The sequence below is a fragment of the Macrobrachium rosenbergii genome, chromosome 5, assembly GCF_040412425.1.
Source record: "Macrobrachium rosenbergii isolate ZJJX-2024 chromosome 5, ASM4041242v1, whole genome shotgun sequence".
NCBI classification, from domain to species: Eukaryota; Metazoa; Arthropoda; class Malacostraca; order Decapoda; family Palaemonidae; genus Macrobrachium; species Macrobrachium rosenbergii.
Genome location: NC_089745.1, coordinates 59,772,597 through 59,791,887, shown reverse-complemented (window position 1 = coordinate 59,791,887; position 19,291 = coordinate 59,772,597). Strand labels below are relative to the sequence as shown.

Below are 19,291 nucleotides of genomic sequence, written 5' to 3'. Positions count from 1 at the left end.
AGGAGCAGAAAATAAATCACAATTACTACTAGTAAAATTTATAACAGCTTCTCTCCAGTTCCGCCGTAAAGCAAACGACAACGATGCTCAAGCTAAAGTTTCTGCTAGAAGCTAAAGCGAAGCTAACGATAGCCGCCGAACAGGTCCGGACGGCGGAACGGGAAGACACGGGAGTGAAAACATGGCGACAACAACAGGTCAGGTGCCTAGGCACCTTCCACGAAGTGTCATCTCAACCAAAAGGGCAAATGAGCTAAGCTCTAAAATGCCCCTAACGGGAGAGCCAAGACAAAAGAGACTGATATACAGGGGTGAGATAAGGCGAAAGGATGAACATGGTACTATCACCTAACATAACCTCCAGAAGGCACCTCCTGGAAATGTAGGCTAGGATTCGCCAAAATTTCGAACGAGAAAGAGCGCTAGCGCCAACATCACTTCCAGGATTGAAGAATCAACTGGTCAGGGAAGAAGGGCCTGCACTCAAACCCGAACAAAGGCCACCCAAGAAAACCGAACCAACTCAGGCCTATAGGCCAAGGAGGAAGGAAGACTGGGGCCAACTTAGCCTACCTTCCACGAATCGGCAAGGCCGAACTGGTCAGGTAGGCTAACAACACCACCCAAATAGACTCAAGAACTAATACACACATAATAAGTGACATAATGACATATTAAATATGTCTACAAACGGTAAATAAAGGAAAACTAGGCTAGGCCTAACTTTCAACTTCTAAGGTATAAAATAATAGTCGATCGTCCAGATCGAGCGAAAGTTGAAACTATCATAAAAGGAATGTAGTAATTGAAAATTCTATCGATTGAGCGAAAAGAAAGCAATCATATAAAAGACTGTAGTAAGCCGCCATGAACGAACACGAAATGGCGGCCCTCAGTCGATCATGCGAAACAATAACAGGACAAAATAATCCGTTCAAGATACCAAAAACATTCAATTTTGAATACTCAACTTAGAAGAAGATGTTCCTTGATCAGATGATGCCATCATGAAAACGAGATAATCCAAAAAAAGAAAATAAGTATAAAATATTAGCACCACAAAAAATCACGAGTGGTTCGTAAAGCGTGCTATAAGCGGATGGTGCATTGTGGGTAGAATTAGTAGTAGCGGTGGTGGGACCGTTGTATCGGCACCTCTTAGACAGAGGGGTTTTGGTGAGGAGGAGTCTATTGGGTTAAAGTGTCTGTGGTAGTGGCTTCCACTCGCTCCTAGATGACATACCGACATCCTATTAGGATGTATCGATCCAGAGGTAGTAACTCTGGCATCCTATTGGCTTTTTTCTCTGGTATATCTAGCAATACTTATACCTAGAAATGTGTGCTGTATAGGGACATTTCACTCAGCGACACAGGACAAGCCCAGAAAAGAGAACATGCTCCACTTAACAAATACTGTATACCTCTTCTGAAAAATGTACAACAAAGTGTTAAAATTTCACATTCCACTTACATGCAGTAATTTCAGTGTAATATATTCCAGACAACTGGAAAAACACTTAAGCAGCTATATCTAATAAGCTCTAGAAATATAAAATGGAAAAATTGTGGTTTTACAAATAAAGAGGTTATCATAAGAATTCACTCATAATAAAATAACTTTACACTGTGCACAATCCATCCAGGCACGCAAAGCAAAAATGTTTAAGCCAGTGCATATGCTTGACCAGCTCCATTTAACTATACCAGACTCCAAAAGAGAGAGGGAGGAGGGAATGAGGGTTCAAAAGTTTAGGATGAATGGTTTTGCATGAAAACTTGTTGTACTGTGAAAAGAATAATTTGTTAATACAAACCTTTCATCATATAAAGAAGAGCCTCCAAGACAAGCAACCATAATGGAGGAATCTACAGTAAGTGGGTGCTGTCATTAATAACAGTCTGCTCTTCTTCTTCTTCTTCTAAGCCCAATCCATAGTCAGGGACACTGTTTTTGATGAGGATTTTTCCACGTTTATTTCATAATGCTGTATCTTTCACCAGATGTTTTACATATGGATGCCCTTCATGACTCCAACCCACCCTATTTATTCCTCAAAACTCTGTGAAGCCTCCAAGCTGAGATTTGTCTTTGGTCTTTCATAGTTCAGTAAAGAAAACAAAGGAGCAGCCAAAGACATAGCAGCTTCCAGATACATTTTATTCCAATGTGACAGCAACTCACAATGAAAAGCATAACACACTAGATATGACACTGAAATGGGAACACACTGACAATGAAAAATGTTAGAGCCCATGACAAAACTGCAGTGATATTGGAAGCACTACAAAGATAGCAGGACAACCAAAGAGAATGAAGGTGTGAAGCAGAATTAAAAGTGCTACTTCCTGTTATTCTGGGGGAATTGATAAAGAGCATGCACTATAGCTTTTTTTTTGTTTAACATTCTGCTTTATATGCCTGAATACATAGTGCACTATAGAAGGCTATTTGATGATGAATGGGATTTATTGAAGAAAACTGTTTTACTGAAAGTTAACGCTATATAAATAAAATACTAATAACTTGCTGGCATTCATGTTTTCCATAATCAATAATAAAGCTGTCTACATTCCTAAGAGAAAGAATTATTTGCAAAATTCTGAAAAGTCTTAATAAGTCAAGGATACTATGCACAAACATTCCATGTACATCAAAAATGCCCTAGTTTACAAAATTAAGATAAATTTAATTTCAGGAATTCTAAATAGTAATTTATTTCTACTGGAACAAATTAAAAAGTTTTCCAAGGCATTTGTATTTTTCCTAGGTATACAAACCAGAGCCTTTTATGCAGGAGTATTATTTGAAACTTGGTAACATGGTGGTTCACAAGTGGTTAGAAGGGTGAGTGGGGGAATGCTCTCACTCACCCGTAGTCACCAAGCACTTTTCTGGAACAAAGTGGAGTAGTAAATGCTGCAAATACAACAAAAGGCTCTGGTTTATATACCTGGGAATAATACAAATGTCTTGGAAAACTTTTCAATTTGTTCCATCAAAAATAAATATTGCCTTTTATGTAAAAGACCTATTCTTAGGTGGAAAATCGTCCTTCAACTGACTGGTAAGTTAAATCTTTACCTGGAAACGTCACGATCCTAGTCACCATCGTGAGCAGGGGAGTGATGACTTCTTTAACCTTTACAGGCCAGCCTATATATACATTAATAAAACCCCATGAATGGGCAAAAAAAAAAATGAAAACAGGAAGATAGTATTCAAAGGCTCATGGTATGAAAACGAAATTATCGAAAACTTTCTGTGCCTGCCACAGGAAGCTGAAAGTGAATATTTCCAACCATGCGCAAGGCCTGTTTTCCCTAGACACTAATAAAAATATGCTAATTTAGCAAGCTATGTGTTCTTTCTAATATTTTTTTGTATTTTATTTTGAAAAAGTACAATTACAGATTGCATAATATTGTAAAAGATAAGAACTAAAACCAGCAACAATCCCCGAGTATACTTATGGACAATTATATATGAGACGTACTGGAACTGAGAGATGTAGTACCTTCCCCCGTGAGGTATCAGTTTTGCAGTAGAGTTGCCATAGTCATTAATAGCCCATTCAAGTGATTTGAATATTTTCCTTAGTACGTAATTCGTTCAAATATCACGGCGTGAAATAAGGGTTATCATATGATATGAGGCAGAAGTTTTCATAAATAATTATTGGCTATCATAAGACCCCTCCCATCCCTAGGGGGTTAACCTGCCTCCTATCCGGTCTAGCAGAGGGATGATAAAGCGACAAGGCCCTGTGCCTCAGTAAGTTAGGTCTGAGGTTTCACTCACATTGAGTGGATCACTTAAGAGAGGGGACATGAAGTGCCCTCACATACATTCACACCCCTCCCAACATTTACAACAAGTTGCACATGTTTATTCTCTAGTATTAATAAAAAATCATAAAAAACAATTTCAACTTAGCCAACCAAGAGCACAGCAAGACGTCCTCACTAGACGGAGGCTTAGGAAAAAGTGCTCGGAAATGGTAAGTGAGAATGGCAATCCCACTATTACTCACCACCTTACCAATAGTTGATGACTTTGTTACCAAGTTTCAATGACTATTCCTGATCACGCTGAGAAAGATTCCTGCACAAAAGGCAATGGTTGATATTTTCATAGCAACAAGCACTATTTAAAGTCTTTATAAATAACTTCCTTTCAATTACAATTTTCTAAATAATGAAATTTTCTAACTACAATCCATTATACTTTTCTGTGAAGTTCTTAAAAGACACAATGCTGATCCTCTTATGATGGTCTTTCAGGTAATGAATTTGAGAAAATATTTACAATCTTGTCATTAATAAAATGGCCCACTTTCTGTTTCACTAATTTGCCTATGTTATGAATTCCTAAAGCTTAACAATTCAGTTCCTAAATTTCAACAATCAACACTTTCTTCAGTTTTCCACTGACAGCAGCCTTGGGAAATGGACTACAGGAGAGCCCCGCTTATTCGCGGTTCAGTACTCACGGCTTCAGTTATTCACAGATTTTTCTGTGGAACATATTTTTCAATAAATCACGGAAAATTAAGTAATTCGCAGGTTTTTCCATAGAGCAATATTCACTGATTACTGTATTCTCAGATAATTTTCATGACTAAATACATTTTTATGATAAAAAAATGATTTAATAATTTTCAAATATTAAAATCAATATAAGATTAAATAATAATAGGATTAAATAATACAGGCAGTCCCCAGTTAACAGCGGGCTAGGTTAATGGCAATCTGGTTTTACAGGGCTTGTCTAGCAACGAAAATCGGCAATTTTCGGCACCAAAAATCACCGACTTCCGCTTATCGGTGCTGATAATTAGGTATTGGTGCTGATAGACACCTAACAGAGGCGCTGATAACCGAAAATCAGTGCTTTTAAGCGCTGATAAGCCCGAAAATCGCCAAAAAAGCGCCAAAAATCGCCCATTTTCAGTTATCAATGATTTTCTGTTATCATCACACCCTCAGAATGGAACCCCTGCCAATAACCGTGACTGCCTGTAAGATTAAATAATAATAATAATAATAATAATGCTGTAATAATACTGATAATAGTAAGTGCTAATTTTCAAATAATAAGATTACAGTAACAAGATTAAATAATAATAATAATAATAATAATAATAATAATAATAATAGTAATAATAATAATAATAATACTGCACCTGTAATAACTGTACAGTAATAAGATTAAATAATAACTCCGAGGGAGAGAGAGACTTATGTGGAAAGAAACAGGTTTTTCAGCTTTGGCTGGTAATAAACTGGCTTTTTCCCTTCTGTAGTACAGAAGGGACCTCTTTACTGTATAGCGAACTCTCCCAACAGCTACAGCTCCTTAAATCTGTTTTCTCACCTCATTATAGCTACGCCGCTCAGAAATTATACATATTGAAATGATATTAAAGTGATACTGAAAAGATATTAAAATGATGTTAAAGTGATATTGAAATGATATTAAAATGATATTAAAGTGTTTCAGATAATAGTTTAAGGTATATGTAAGTATTTGGTGTTTGAACTATTAAAATAGGCAGTTATAAGCATTTTTAGAGGGGGTGTCAAGTATTCAAGGATTTTAGCTATCCATGGAGGGGGGGGTTGTGGTCCCTAGCCCCTGCGAATACCAGGGGTTGACTGTACAATACTGTCCTTACACAGTATCACCTGAACTTCACAGACAGCTTAGAGGTCTGCCCCTTCCACTAAGTAACAAAATCCGCTAAGTAATGAAGACTGGCATATAACTTACACAACAGGGTATCCTGGAGCTAACTCTAATGGCTAATTATAAAGTATTTAATAGCTTTTCCTAATCAGTATTTTGTAATTATTATTCAGTTTAAAGTATTGAGCTGTGGACTAGCACTCGCTAGGCCCGAGTTCGAGTCTCCGGCCAGCTGATGAAGAGTTAGAGGAATTTATTTCTAGTGATAGAAATTCATTTCTCGCTATAATGTGGTTCGGATTCCACAATAAGCTGTAGGTCCCACGTAAAATAAGTCTAATCCTTCGGGCCAGCGCTAGGAGAGCTGTTAATCAGCTCAGTGGTCTGGTAAAACTAAGGTATACTTAACTTAACTTATCATTTGAATTCAGAGATATATCTGTAAAACTTATTGCTTATAACAATGAGTATGTACGTGTACTGACTTACACTTACAAGATGTGTAAAGTACTGTATACAATATCCATACAATATAAATAAAACATAAAAGATTGAGAGAGAGAGAGAGAGAGAGAGAGAGAGAGAGAGAGAGAGAGAGAGAGAGAGAGAGAGAGAGAGAGGGGGCAAATAAACACATAAGTGTGTACTCTATCCTATCACAATGCATGCATGTGTATGTTCCCTGTACACATACACATACAGTACTAAAAATGTTTAACAATACATTACTGTATTGTATTAAGCACAGTACAGCACTGTATTGCATTAAGTAATGTCATTAAAAATAATGTACACTCGGCAAGAAAAGTGAAGATACAGTTTTCCTTAGATTTCGTTCATCGAATTTCAATTTTTTTCTTACAGAAAACACATAATCTCGGTAAATTTACTCTAGAATATGAAAATAAAATGCAAATTATATCATATATGTTAAATCTGCAAAACAAAAACGTTCAGATACTTAAAAACACCATGCATGTCCGAAGTAATCAGAATTTCTCAGATGACTTCGTTCATAGAGATCTAAAAGATAGTGTGTGGATATCTCGGTGTAGCACTCTTTATCAGAACGGCAATATTTACTCGTTTTCCGTTATGGACAGGGTATTGCATCATCATACGAGGTAGTGATAATTTCTTTAATTTTTATAGATTCATATTTGTATTTCACGGTGTTAAAAGTCAGCTGGAATTAATGGCAGTAAATGTTGCGACAGCTACGGTAAGTTGACCAAATCTATTTAAATCTGCAAGAGCGTTCTCTATGATGTGTGGAGCACTTCAGCAGGAAAACACAAGTAACTGGATGTTTCTCGACGTTGCCCGTTCTCTCTGCGTTGCCATAGTTTCTCTCTCTCTCTCTCTCTCTCTCTCTCTCTCTCTCTCTCTCTCTCTCTCTCTCTCTCTCTCTCTCTCTCTCTCTCTCTCTCTCTCTCACAAATATAGTATCGCTCAATCTCTAAAAAAAAAAATAATGAAATGAGTAGCTCTACATATAGGCCTAGGCTTACACAACAGCAACTCTCTCTCTCTCTCTCTCTCTCTCTCTCTCTCTCTCTCTCTCATCATCATAACATTGCATTCGTTCCTTTATTGTTCCCCACGTTGCTCAAATTTAACTCTTGATTTCACTATGGAAGATCGCGTTTCCGATTATGCAAGCATTCCGTTCATTGTTGTGTCATAAATTCATTTGTAGGCTATAAGGTTAATTGGCAGGTTACGTCGAAAAATGTTTATTTTGCTCAGAACTGTCGCTGCAAATTACAACTTGAACGAATACTGTAAAGCTTACTACTGCATTTAAGTATCAATGATGTCAGAATCATAGAATATGATTGAAAGTTATAGGAGGTCAAGCAAAAAACCAACACACTAAGACTGAAGCTCCTCCCCTTTCTAAAGTTGCCAGATCTCGCATTATTGAGCAATATACTGTATGTCCGAAGATTTAAAAAAACTATATCTTCACTTTTCTTGCCGAGTGTACGTGAGAGAGAAAGAGAGATAAACAGTTGGGCCCACAGTGTGTATAGTTCTTAAGATGATGCACAGAGATGAAAGTGCTGGTCGTGTATGTGTGTGTGTTCACTATCCACCCTCACAAGCACAGGCAGCAAAGCATCAATCAGCATGAGTGTTGGTTTGTTTGTTCACCCTCTTAAACAAGAAAGCTTTGACCGACTCTCTGATAATGCCATCATACTTATCAGACTTCCCCATTAAGTACAAAATATTTCTATCATTTTTACTGGACTCTAGTAAGTACATTAAGTAATGAAATCTGCTAAGTTGAGGCAACACTGACATTACATTCACCAAGTTTCTGCTGAAAACTTTTTGAAAAATGTGAAATGCTTGTACGGTACTTACAATAATTGTAAGTTTTACTGAAGCCATCCATTATGGTCACAAGGGTATCCCTGTCAAATCTACTAGAATTGGTGAGGGTGAAGAGCCTTCCTTGAGTAAGGAAATGATTAAGAGAACCATAGGCTAGCCCCCATAAGGGTTGCACAAGTCAGAAGGCAGCTTTATTTTGGGATCCGAATACAGTATAGCTCTAACACTTTGACACAATCCCCCTTGTTAAAAGAGTGGAAGGAGTCACATCTTCGCCATCAAAGCTCTAGAACTTATAGACCAAAGGTGTCGCCACATTTACCTCCTATACCTACCATTTAACCCAGCCTAATGCTCTCTGATAACCTAAGGTGAGATGCTTCTCTGGCCAAAAGGAGCTGGATGCTTACATAATCCCCTGACTAGGCACTACAGGTCCCGGCAGGCAGGTGTCTCGACACTTCAGGGTGAAGTCCCTAAAGTAAGATGAAATACAGTTGCTATGAAGCTGCAGACACCTGCAAAAGCATTGCTCCAAAGTACCAGGAACACATCAATGTTGGAAATGACTTAGGCTTTTCTGATACATCACAAAGCCAGAAAGAAAGGTGGTGTTACTTCTTTCTTTCTTTCTTTCTTTAAAACTTCAGCTGAAAACCCTTATGGACAACCAACAGACTACAGACCCAAGAAGGTTCCAAAGGGAAATCAGCCTGCAGAGAGAGGCAAGTTATAGGAAAAGGTGATAAATATATAAACATGAGAGAACAGAAATAAAACCATTACACCTGAAATTCAGATGTCAGCAGAGAGAAGGAATGAATCTGCTCCTTGCTTAAATATCTGGAGATCAGCAGATTACACTACTGCACTTGGCAAACAATTCCATATTTTAGTTGTAGGCCAAATAAAACCCCTAGTAAACTGAGTAGTATTAAACCCGTTACTACAAAACAACACAGTATTTACAGCAGCAAAAACAGCTACATCAGGTAGAGTGCATAGGATGTTTGCCATTGTAGTACATTTTATACAACAAACATTTGAACTCACTTAATGCCACAAGTCAACGTTAAGAGTTGACAAAATAAACTTGACTGATAACATAACTCTATCTAGAAGTTTAAGGTGAGAATCAGCACTGTACACTGTAAGACCACACTAGAGAAATTTACTCCAAACTAGGAAGAAGAAAGAGTTAAAACACAGATATAATAGCTTCATCCTGAAACATTACAGAACATTTCTGCAAAATAACAACTTTTTGAGAAACAGAAAAGGCAATATTACATATAGCCTTTTCAAAAGTGAATTTTCTCCACATTTAATGTTAATCAAAAAGGAGTACATTTTCTTCCTTGCACTTTCGTTAGTGATTTTGAAGTGTACGTATATTTCCTTATACCCTACCAAAGTACTCTATTATGCTAAAGACTTGTACTGCACTACATTATTGATTATTACTTTGAGGAGTGTGTGACCCCTAGCTCATTATTTTGATTGTTTGTCCAGCAATAAGAAAATACTCTTCTTCCCTGTTCATTATTAACATACATTTTTTGTTTGTTATTGATTTTTCTTATGTGAGCATAAACCTGTTTTAAGTACTGTAACAGCCTATACCTTTATTTAATGTAATAAAATATCCATTCGACCTTGTTCATTATTAAAGTAATTTTTTTGTTTGTTATTGATTTTTAAGTGAGCATAAGTCTATCTTAAGTAACAGCCTCTAAACTTATTTAATATGTTAAAAGTTTGTATTAACACTTTGTATTAACACTTTGTTTGTGAAATGTAGCCAAATGTTCTGTTGTCAAGCATAGTCTAGATTAACTGTTCACTGCATGATGTCAAATATTTCACCACAAGCTTGATGGCACACTACGCTGTGCTGGAACTCCCGATCCCCTACCTACCCCATCCCCACCCAGGGTGGACAAACAGGTTTGCAGGAGGAGGGTGGATGTGTCATGTTTTCCCTACCCTCTCGATCGCCTACCTACCCAGCCACCGTCTGGGGCAGACAAACAGGTTTGCAGGGGGAGGGTGGATGTGTCATGTCTTCCCAACCCTCCCAATCTCCTACCTACCCTGCCCCCACCCAGGGCAGACAAACAAGAAATATCCACTCAGATTTTATTATTATAGATTATGTATGGTACACATTTTAAATGGATAGTGAGATGATTGGCTACTGCTTAGAGGTAATCCCTCTATAACTAAGAATTTCACTAATCAGCCATACTTTCTTACCATCTGTTCACAATTCTATGAACTGATTTATTTACTAATTACCATGATAAACTTTACCTCCACAACATAATTTTGTAGTCATGACAGTTATAGATTTTGCTGTTCCGCCTATACAATACTTTCATTTTCTAAATGCTTACTCAAGCTGGAATCCAGATGACTTAAATATTTACCATAACTTCATAAAATTTGAATATAGTACTTTAATTACGCAAAATATCTGCAGGAACTGATGTGTTTGTAATTATGAAAGACCATAAAAAGAAATTAATATTGATAAACACTGCCAATAACATACTAAATGAAATAGGAAATGATGGGATAAGAACAGCATGAAATATGTTCGTTAAGCACCCACTAAAGACTTACAACTGAGTAGGGGTGATAATATGTGACATACCACAAGATGCATCCCTCATCCACCCAGACATGTAAGACTTACATGTATTCTTTACTGGTCTGGCTTTTGATAAAGGTAAAACAATGGTTTGTGAATCGTACAGCCATGATTGAAATAAGGGATAAACCCAACAGGCAACTCATTCACCTAGCTTATAATAATTGCTCTGGTAACCAATTGCCAGTTCCTTCAGAAAAACTTACTCCCAAGCCCCCCCTTTTATAACATTAAACTGTGTGAAGCATACAAATATTTACCAAGTAATGCTTTATAAACCTGAAATTTCTAATTATACACAATATATGTGGTTTCAGTTACAAGTAATTCCCTAGTCAACTTATCTGAGAACATTTTTCCTATTATCATAGGCAATCTTCCAGACCCTATCAATAAATATTTTTATAACTTTTCCCTTGACATTGTTAAAAGATGAAATGAATTCTCTCGATTATCTTCTGTTACATGCTTTTTCTGCCACAACACCTATCATGTCTAGGTCTTTATCAATCCCCTTTTTCCATGATTTCCTGGGCCTCCCTACAGGTCTTGGTGCTATTAATTCCATAACTACTGCTTCTCTGAACAACTATTCATCACGCTTTCTCATCACGTCCAATCCATCTCAGTCATTCAGATCTCAATCTTTCTGTCTCTGAGATCGCAAGTCTTTTTTTCCAGCTTCTTGATATTTCAACTCTCCACCAATGCCTCATTTTAATATGATCTTCTCACTGTACTCTAGCCATATTTCTTAACATTTTATAGTCACTCTTTCAATATTTCAATTTTCCTTGTCAGAGCCTTTGTTTATGCTGCACAGAATGGTACAGACCCCATTTTATTTACCAACACACAGACAGAGATTATAAAATACTGAAAATGATAATGTACAAGATCAGAAAAGAAACTGATGATGTGTTCTATACATCTTTCGTCCCTCCACCCAGTATACATAGGAAGTAAAGGGGGAGAGGTCCCTTCCATCTTTCTACCCTTCATGACAAGTCTGAAAATAGATGAATGACAGCCTGACCCTCCCTTGCCCAAAGAGAGTGAGAATGAGGTACCAATATCCACAGAGAAAGATTGGGAATTGAGAAGTCTGGTTCCTGTATAAGACAGACAGCAAATTATTATTATTATTATTATTATTATTATTATTATTATTATTATTATTATTATTATTAAGATGAATGTAAAGTCCCCACTCAACGGGTTTTCTGTAGTGAACCTCCCGTTTTCTACAGTGCCTTTCCCACAAGCTTAGGTCATGCTAAATAGCAATGCAGCCATTTCGAACAAGGTGGAGGTTTAAACTGTTGTATAAGTAATATACCGCCAAAAACAAAACTTCGGAACAACACTTTACAGGGAAGGAAATGTCAGTCTAGTAACCAAGCAAAATAATCACCTGCACCAACAAGCAATCTTATTTACAAAGCAACCAATTTCAGGCAACAATTAACAATTAAGGCAAACAAAACAATGTCAGTTTTTGTGTCCACAAATACCTGTCAGTTAGGAACTTTAAAAATATTAAACAGACATTAAAACTTCTGACAAAGTTTTACATGCATAACAAGCTACTTTAGCAAAGACCTTACATTACTCAAAAGAACCTTGCTTACCTGCCACTGTGAACTACTGCAATGGCCGCCTAAAGAATTATTTATGGCACCATGATTATGAACATATTGTCCTGTCAGAATACTTGACCTGGAAGATAAAAAAAAAATATCATAAAACTTACAACAGTGTTTTAGAGGAAATTTAATATTTATTCATAAATCTAACTACTTTTGATATACCAATTCTAGAATTTTAAAAAAGTAAATCAACAATGTGTCTTTGCATATGTATGTTTTTGATATTACAATTACTTCCAATACTCTTTTTTCACAACATTCTTTTGTTCTTCAAATTTCACCTTGTACACAATACAGGCAAAAGACTAACCACAAGAGGAACAGAGTACTGCCGTGTCATTAAGATCACTCATACCCACTCCTATCACAAAAGAAATATACATTTTTCATTCAAGATGTTCTAATATTTTGAAGAATTACAGACTTGTTTCATAAGTCATACATCATTACTCAGGTGTGTTACACAACAAAGCATACAACAAAGTAAGACCAGAAGTGGTTAAAAGGGGAAGAGAAAGGAAGAAAACCTTGCATCCTCATTAGCTAAACAACCACATTACCTACTCCCATAGATGGTTCAATTGTCTCAACCAGTTTATTGCCGGTTACTGACACCTCTTATTCATGCACTGCTCCTGAGTGAAAAGGAATGTGAATACCTAAAGAATATGATGAAAAACATACAATAAAGGTCTTCCCCTATCCCAAATTACCATGATTTCCTTGGTCTTTCTACAGGTCTCCATCCTACTACTTCCATATGTATTGTTTTTCTAACCAACTGCTCCTCAGCCTTTCCTATCAAATGTCCAAACCTTCTCAATCTTTGAGATCACATTCTTTAACCAGCATCTTGATTCCACATCTCTCCACCAAATCTTCATTCATAATATGATCTTCCCACTGTGCTCCGCCAATGAATCTCATCATTCTGTAGTCACAACTTTTCAAAATCTCCTCCATATTCCTTGACCCTTCCAATGTTTCTGCAGCTCAAGTAATACAAGCTTCATCCACAATACAGCTATTCTCCTTCTTACTGTTTTCTCAAGTCCTGCTGTACAGTTCAATTTGTCCCCAAGGAAACAGAAATGCTTTACATCTTTTAGGACCTGCCCATCTATTATAACAAGGTTCTAAACTCTTCTCTCTTCCCCATCTGCTCTTGTAACAGACTTCACACTGAAAACCTCTTTCACATTGAAAACCTCTTACTCAAGAATATTTTGTAGTTCTGAGCACCTCCTGTAACACAATCTATTACATCTGGTACACAATCGAGTTCAGCTTGCATCTTTCCCACTACAACCACATGGGCAATCCCATGATAGTACTTTTCCTTTGCTTTCTTTCCAGTCACCATGCACTCATTTCCTTATACTGTACTGATTTTCAGTTCTTTCCTATCCATTTAACTCTTCCACCTTTGAAAAATTTCAGCCACTTCTGCCTCACAACCTGCTGTTGACACTAGGTCATCTGCAAAAGACAGCTCCCAGGGACCCGTATTCTGCACTTCTTTGTTGGTACTTCCATAACTACTGATCCTTAATGAATATCAACATTTATCACTAATTCTTTTGAAACAATTGCAACTACAGTTGACAGCCCCCACTAATCGCGGTTCCAGACTCATGGCTTCACCTATTCGCAGATTTCTCTGTGGAACATATATACAAATTATTTGCAGAAAATTCACCTATTCACGGCATTTTTCACAGAGAAATATTCACAGATTACTGTATTTTCATATAATTTTCGTGAGTAAATGCACTTTTTGTAATAAAACTATTAAAGTATTCAGGTATAAGCATTTTTAGAGGGTTTTTGGTGTTTTGAACTACCAAAATAGGCAGTTAGTATAAGTATTTTTAGAGGGGTTTTATGTATTTGCAGATTTGAGCTATTTGAGGGGGATAGCAGTACACATCCCCCGCATTTACCAGTGATCGACTGTATCTTTTTTCTCAATCTAGCATTATGGGAATGTGAAGCACTTATATTATCAAGTTCAAGCACAACAAACTTACAAAACCTATGTATTACATGGTGGCCCAAGGTAGAGGGTTAACCCTGGACAGGTAGCCTCGGAAACCTGTCACACGACAGGTAGGGTAGTGTACTTTTAGACACACGAACTTTGGCCGTCGACTACTCGAGTCGTATGGGACCAATTTTTTTTTTTTTTTAAACTACTGAGCAAGTATTCTTCTTTCTACTGGTGTAGGAGAAAAAACTCTAGTAATAAAAACAATACCCTATTTATTCAAAATCTGACAATAAGTATCAAAATTAAATTACATACATTTATACTACAAAAGAGTATCCTGAGGTTCAGAATTCTTGAGAAATACGAGGCAGGCTTGAAAATCTGAAGGGTTGAGCACCATTTTGAGACTAGTCAGGCTGTGATAGCTCAAAAACTGCAAAATCTGGAAAGAGGAGAAATATATGTACATTTTTTTTTTTAATCAAGAGAAAACTTTGCATAAAAAAATTTTTTTTCTACCACTAAATCTTTATGGATTTGGATGAAATTTTTTATAAGTATTCTGCAAGCATCTAAAATCATGGGAAAAATAAAAGAAAATATTTTAAAGCTACAAAAGGATCAAAACAGGCAAATTTGAATGGCACCACAGTGTCATCCAGTGCCATAATATTTTTCATGTAAAAATGGTTATGAAATGGCTAAAAAGGTTTTATTTTTATGTTAAATATTTTTTAAATGTAATATATATTATAAAATAAACAATAGACAATAGCAATAATAATTTGGGAACACTTACCAGGAAGCAGAGTGCTTAGCGCAGGTATGCTGCAGGTGGTGGGCGCAGGTTGGCTACCTGCAGTTGCTACACAGAATTCTTGATCTCGCATTAGAGGAGGAAGGGCAAAGATGGCATCTCTGCCGCTTTTCAGAGCGTCCCTGGCCTTCATTTGCGACAACGGTGATGTCTTCCACCTCAAACACAGAACAAATCAGGGATGAGACATCCCTTGGAAGATATCTCTTCTGCTGCAGGCGGTTGAATGCCCAGGGACGACAAAGTTCAAGTGCCAAATCCATAGCAAATTTTCTTCGGGAAACTTTGGCATTTTCTGGTCGGTGCTGATATATTATGAAGGCGTTATTGACCAAGATGTTGAGTAGGCCAAAGAAGACACACAAGGGCCACCTACGGGTCTTCCTGCTGCAGGTCATGGCAGCACACAGCTGGTCGAAAGTGTCGACCCCTCCCTTGGTTGCATTATAGTACATGTGGATGTGCGTCTTCTGACGTTCCACAAGTGTGGGTTGATGGTGGACTGTGGATAAAATCTGCATCCTCTTGGTTGACTTCACACGTTGGCACATCAGGGTTGCTTTATCTTCATAGTTGTAGACAGCAACCGACTGTCCCAACTCCATTGGAAATGTTAGCAATTCCAGAGGCATGTAGGGTTTAGGACTAATAGTGCCTACCAAGTGCATCCCATATTTCTGCAGGCTCTTTGCTAAGGGCAGGGATGTAAACCAGTTGTCGGTGGTAACAACACGCCCCGACGTCCTGAAGGGCTTGACCAACTCTGTAGTAAAAAACTCCCCCAGCGATATGACCCTGTCAGCACCAGTGGTCTTGCCACAGTAGGGGATTGAATTGCACATATAATGTGTTTCTGCATCGCAAGCCATGACCAATTTGATACCATACCTAAAGAGGAAAGAAGAAAACTAACATTAGTTATAAATCAAAACTTGAAAGATTTGTTATAATGAAATAACAGAAATGTTGAAAAATTGTAAAACAAAAAGTATTACTGATAATGATAATTAATGATACAAAATATTTACAAATATTCACAGAAGAAAACATTTACTTACTTTGCTGGTTTGTTTGGAATAAACATGCGGAAGCTGCAACGTCCCCTGAAGGCTAGCAGTTGTTCATCTACAGTAAGATGAGGCCCTGGAGAGTAGTTGCCTATGCAGTGCCGGATGACAGTATTCCAAACTTCCCTGATATGGGCGAACTTGTCCGTCTTCAGACGGTCTGTCCTTGTGCCAGCATTATCAAACCGTAAGGACCTCATGAGGAATGCAAAGCGCCGCTGCTCATGGCACTCCTGTAGAAGGGGCATCCTAATGCTGGGGGAGAACATCTCTTCTGTAGTGAGGTGGTTGTCCTTGCGTGCCCCTGCCATGATAAGCACACCAAGTAGTGCCTTCAGTTCCATGAGTTGGAGGTCTTTGAAGGTGGGGTTGTTTTGGTGTTTCACTTTATCACGCAAGGACGTGATTTTGTCACCTGTATGCATACACACTTCTGCCAGCAAGGGGTCGTTCATGAACAACGAAAACACCTCCAAGGGTGTCTTAGCAGTTAGTGTGTTTGTAGTAGGAGCACCCTCCTCAATGTTGTCACTCCTTGAAATAGATGGCATGGCAGGGTTTGGCTCTGAGTGCCACACTGTTTTGTCCCTTCCTCTGTATATGTCTTGTGGTAACTTCTTGAGGGCTTCACCAGCTGCAGGATGTAGTGGTCCTCTCCTCCTCTTCCTGCTTCGTAACTCAGAGGGGCTAAGGGGAAGGGCAAAAGCTGTTGCAGCCCTCGACGTAGAAGGCTCGTCCTCCTGGGGTGCGAGGCATTCCAACTCGTCTTCCAAGTCTTCATGAGTGACTTCTTCTGCTTCCACATCCTCCCACGTGTGGGCGTCGTGCAGGTCATCAAACACCCTGTCTGCTTCGATAACAATCTCAGAGGGGTCCTCCACATCACTGGTGTCATCCTCAGAAAAAAGCAGCTTATTGTAGTCCTCCTCCTTCACGAAATTTCTTCTCGACATGGTGAAACCTGCAAACATGAAAAAATGGAAAATTAGAAAAGTACCAAAAAAACCATCTTGGCCATGAGCAATCTCCAAAATGGCAGTTGGTCTATGTAGAGCAACCATCCGTTAATATTTCCACCGAAAATTATCACTATAGTCCAAATAACAATGATGCAGCAATAAATTTTACAAAAGTATTGAAAATCACCTTTTACTTACCTGCACAAGGTAAGGTAGTGCTGAAATATACACAAAAGAAACTTTCGGCGCCGAAAATACTGTGTTCTTGGCGGACTCAAGCGCGCACGCGTCTACTCTCCATGTCAGCTCGACAAAGACTAGCTATTCCAGAAAAATGAGTCCACCTACTTGAAGGGGACGCTGCGCACAACGAAAAAATGGGTTTTGCGCAACCTGCGTGTGTCTAAAATGGCACAAGGCTACCTGTCCAGGGTTAAGAATACAGATGGCTAAACATTGGGTTTAATGTTTATAGTATGGTTACAACTTCCTACAAAATAGGTGGGACTTCCAAATGCCCAAACCACAACAACCCACATTCCACCAGTCACAAGCAGAGCTTCAATATGCACAATAAAATACACAAGGCTTAATACATAACAGTCCCTTCTCCTCCGATAAGACATAAAACTAAACAATAAGCATCAAGAAAACCCATCAGAAACAAAAAATAAATCTTCACAAATTCAGTCTATCAGGGGGTTTAACAACTCTGCTTGATCTCCTTAAAACTGGAGTATAGGGTGCACATGATTCATCCCTCTCATTCATTTAAACGGTACATGGTACATCATTATCAGATTTTACACAACCTTTTGAGGCTGCAGGTAGATTATCGTTACAAGATTCATCTACACTACTAGAAAAAACAACGTGAGAAAGAATCCTTAGTTGGATTAACAAGATTACTGGTAAAACTAGGCATTTATTGGTATGGTGTCTCTTCCATAACATATTTCCAAAATCATGAATTTGCACAAGATAATTTCTTACTCCTAAAACTTCTGACATTCCTTCAACCCAGGGCTCTTCTTTTCCAAAATTTTTTGCAAACACTGCGTCTCCAACATTATACTTACGAGTTTCCTGTGAGAACAATTTCTTTGACAAAACTTCAAAATCTCTATTTCTATTACAGTGGGCCTTAACTGATTCAATGGTTGTTTTAAAGGAACAACCAAACAATAGTTCAGTAGGTGACTTTCCAGTACTAGAATGTGAACTTTTTATATAATTGAACAAGAATCTACAAAGCATAGTGTTTAAAGATCCACTCTTAAACTTCCTCAAGCCTTCTGTATTCAAGCCTTCCTCACAGCTCGCTCAGCTAATCCATTTGATGAAGGGTTAAATGGTGCAAGAGTTATAAGACTTACACCATTTTTCTTATAAAAAAAGCCTTAATCTTCCAAAACAAAATATGGTGCGATATCTGATACAATTTCGTCTGGAATACCAAAATTAGAAAATTTTCCTAAGCAACTCGATAATAACATTTGATGCCATTAACCCTTAAACGCCTACTGGACGTATCATACGTCGACTAAAATTGTCTGTTGGGTGCCAAGTGGACGCGTACTGCAAATCGACTACAAAAAATTTCAACCTTCGTCAACTTTGACTCGACCGAAATGGTCGAAAAATGCAATTGTAAGCTAAAACTCTTACATTCTAGTAATATTCAATCATGTACCTTCATTTTGCAACAAATTGGAAGTCTCTAGCACAATATTTCGATTTATGGTGAATTTTTTGAAAAAACTTTTTCTTATGCCAGCAAGAGTAACTCGGCCGAAAATTTCAGAAATTCTTTCGTCATTTTGTCGTAATTTTTGCACTGTTCTATATTAGCCGTTACATAAAGTTTTATATATGAAAATGTGCGCAATTTCATGTACAATACAACAGAAAATAACTCATGGTTGTAGCTTTTATCAGTTTTGAAATATTTTCATATAAATCACAATAACTGCCAAAATTTCAACCTTCGGTCAACTTTGACTCGACCGAAATGGTCATAAAACGCAATTTTAAGATAAAACTCTTACATTCTAGTAATATTCAATCATATACCTTCATTTTGCAACCAATTGGAAGTCTCTAGCACAATATTTCGATTTATGG

At 37.6% G+C, this 19,291-nt stretch overlaps 1 protein-coding gene across 7 annotated transcripts in view; it reads right to left on the bottom strand.

Moving 5' to 3' along the window:
* LOC136838841 (N-acetylglucosamine-6-sulfatase-like) overlaps positions 1–19,291 on the bottom strand; it is a 106,589-nt gene that overhangs the window by 10,380 nt on the left and 76,918 nt on the right. For 5 of the 7 annotated variants that reach the window (XM_067104480.1, XM_067104477.1, XM_067104479.1 and 2 more), the window contains one exon: positions 12,317–12,404. In XM_067104480.1, coding sequence (XP_066960581.1) covers positions 12,317–12,404 — 88 coding nt within the window. Of the gene's footprint in view, positions 1–12,316; positions 12,405–14,580; positions 14,767–15,123; positions 16,030–16,199; positions 17,336–17,371; positions 17,591–19,291 lie in introns of those variants that run through there. The other 2 variants (XR_010853138.1, XR_010853137.1) reach the window with 2 other exon arrangements.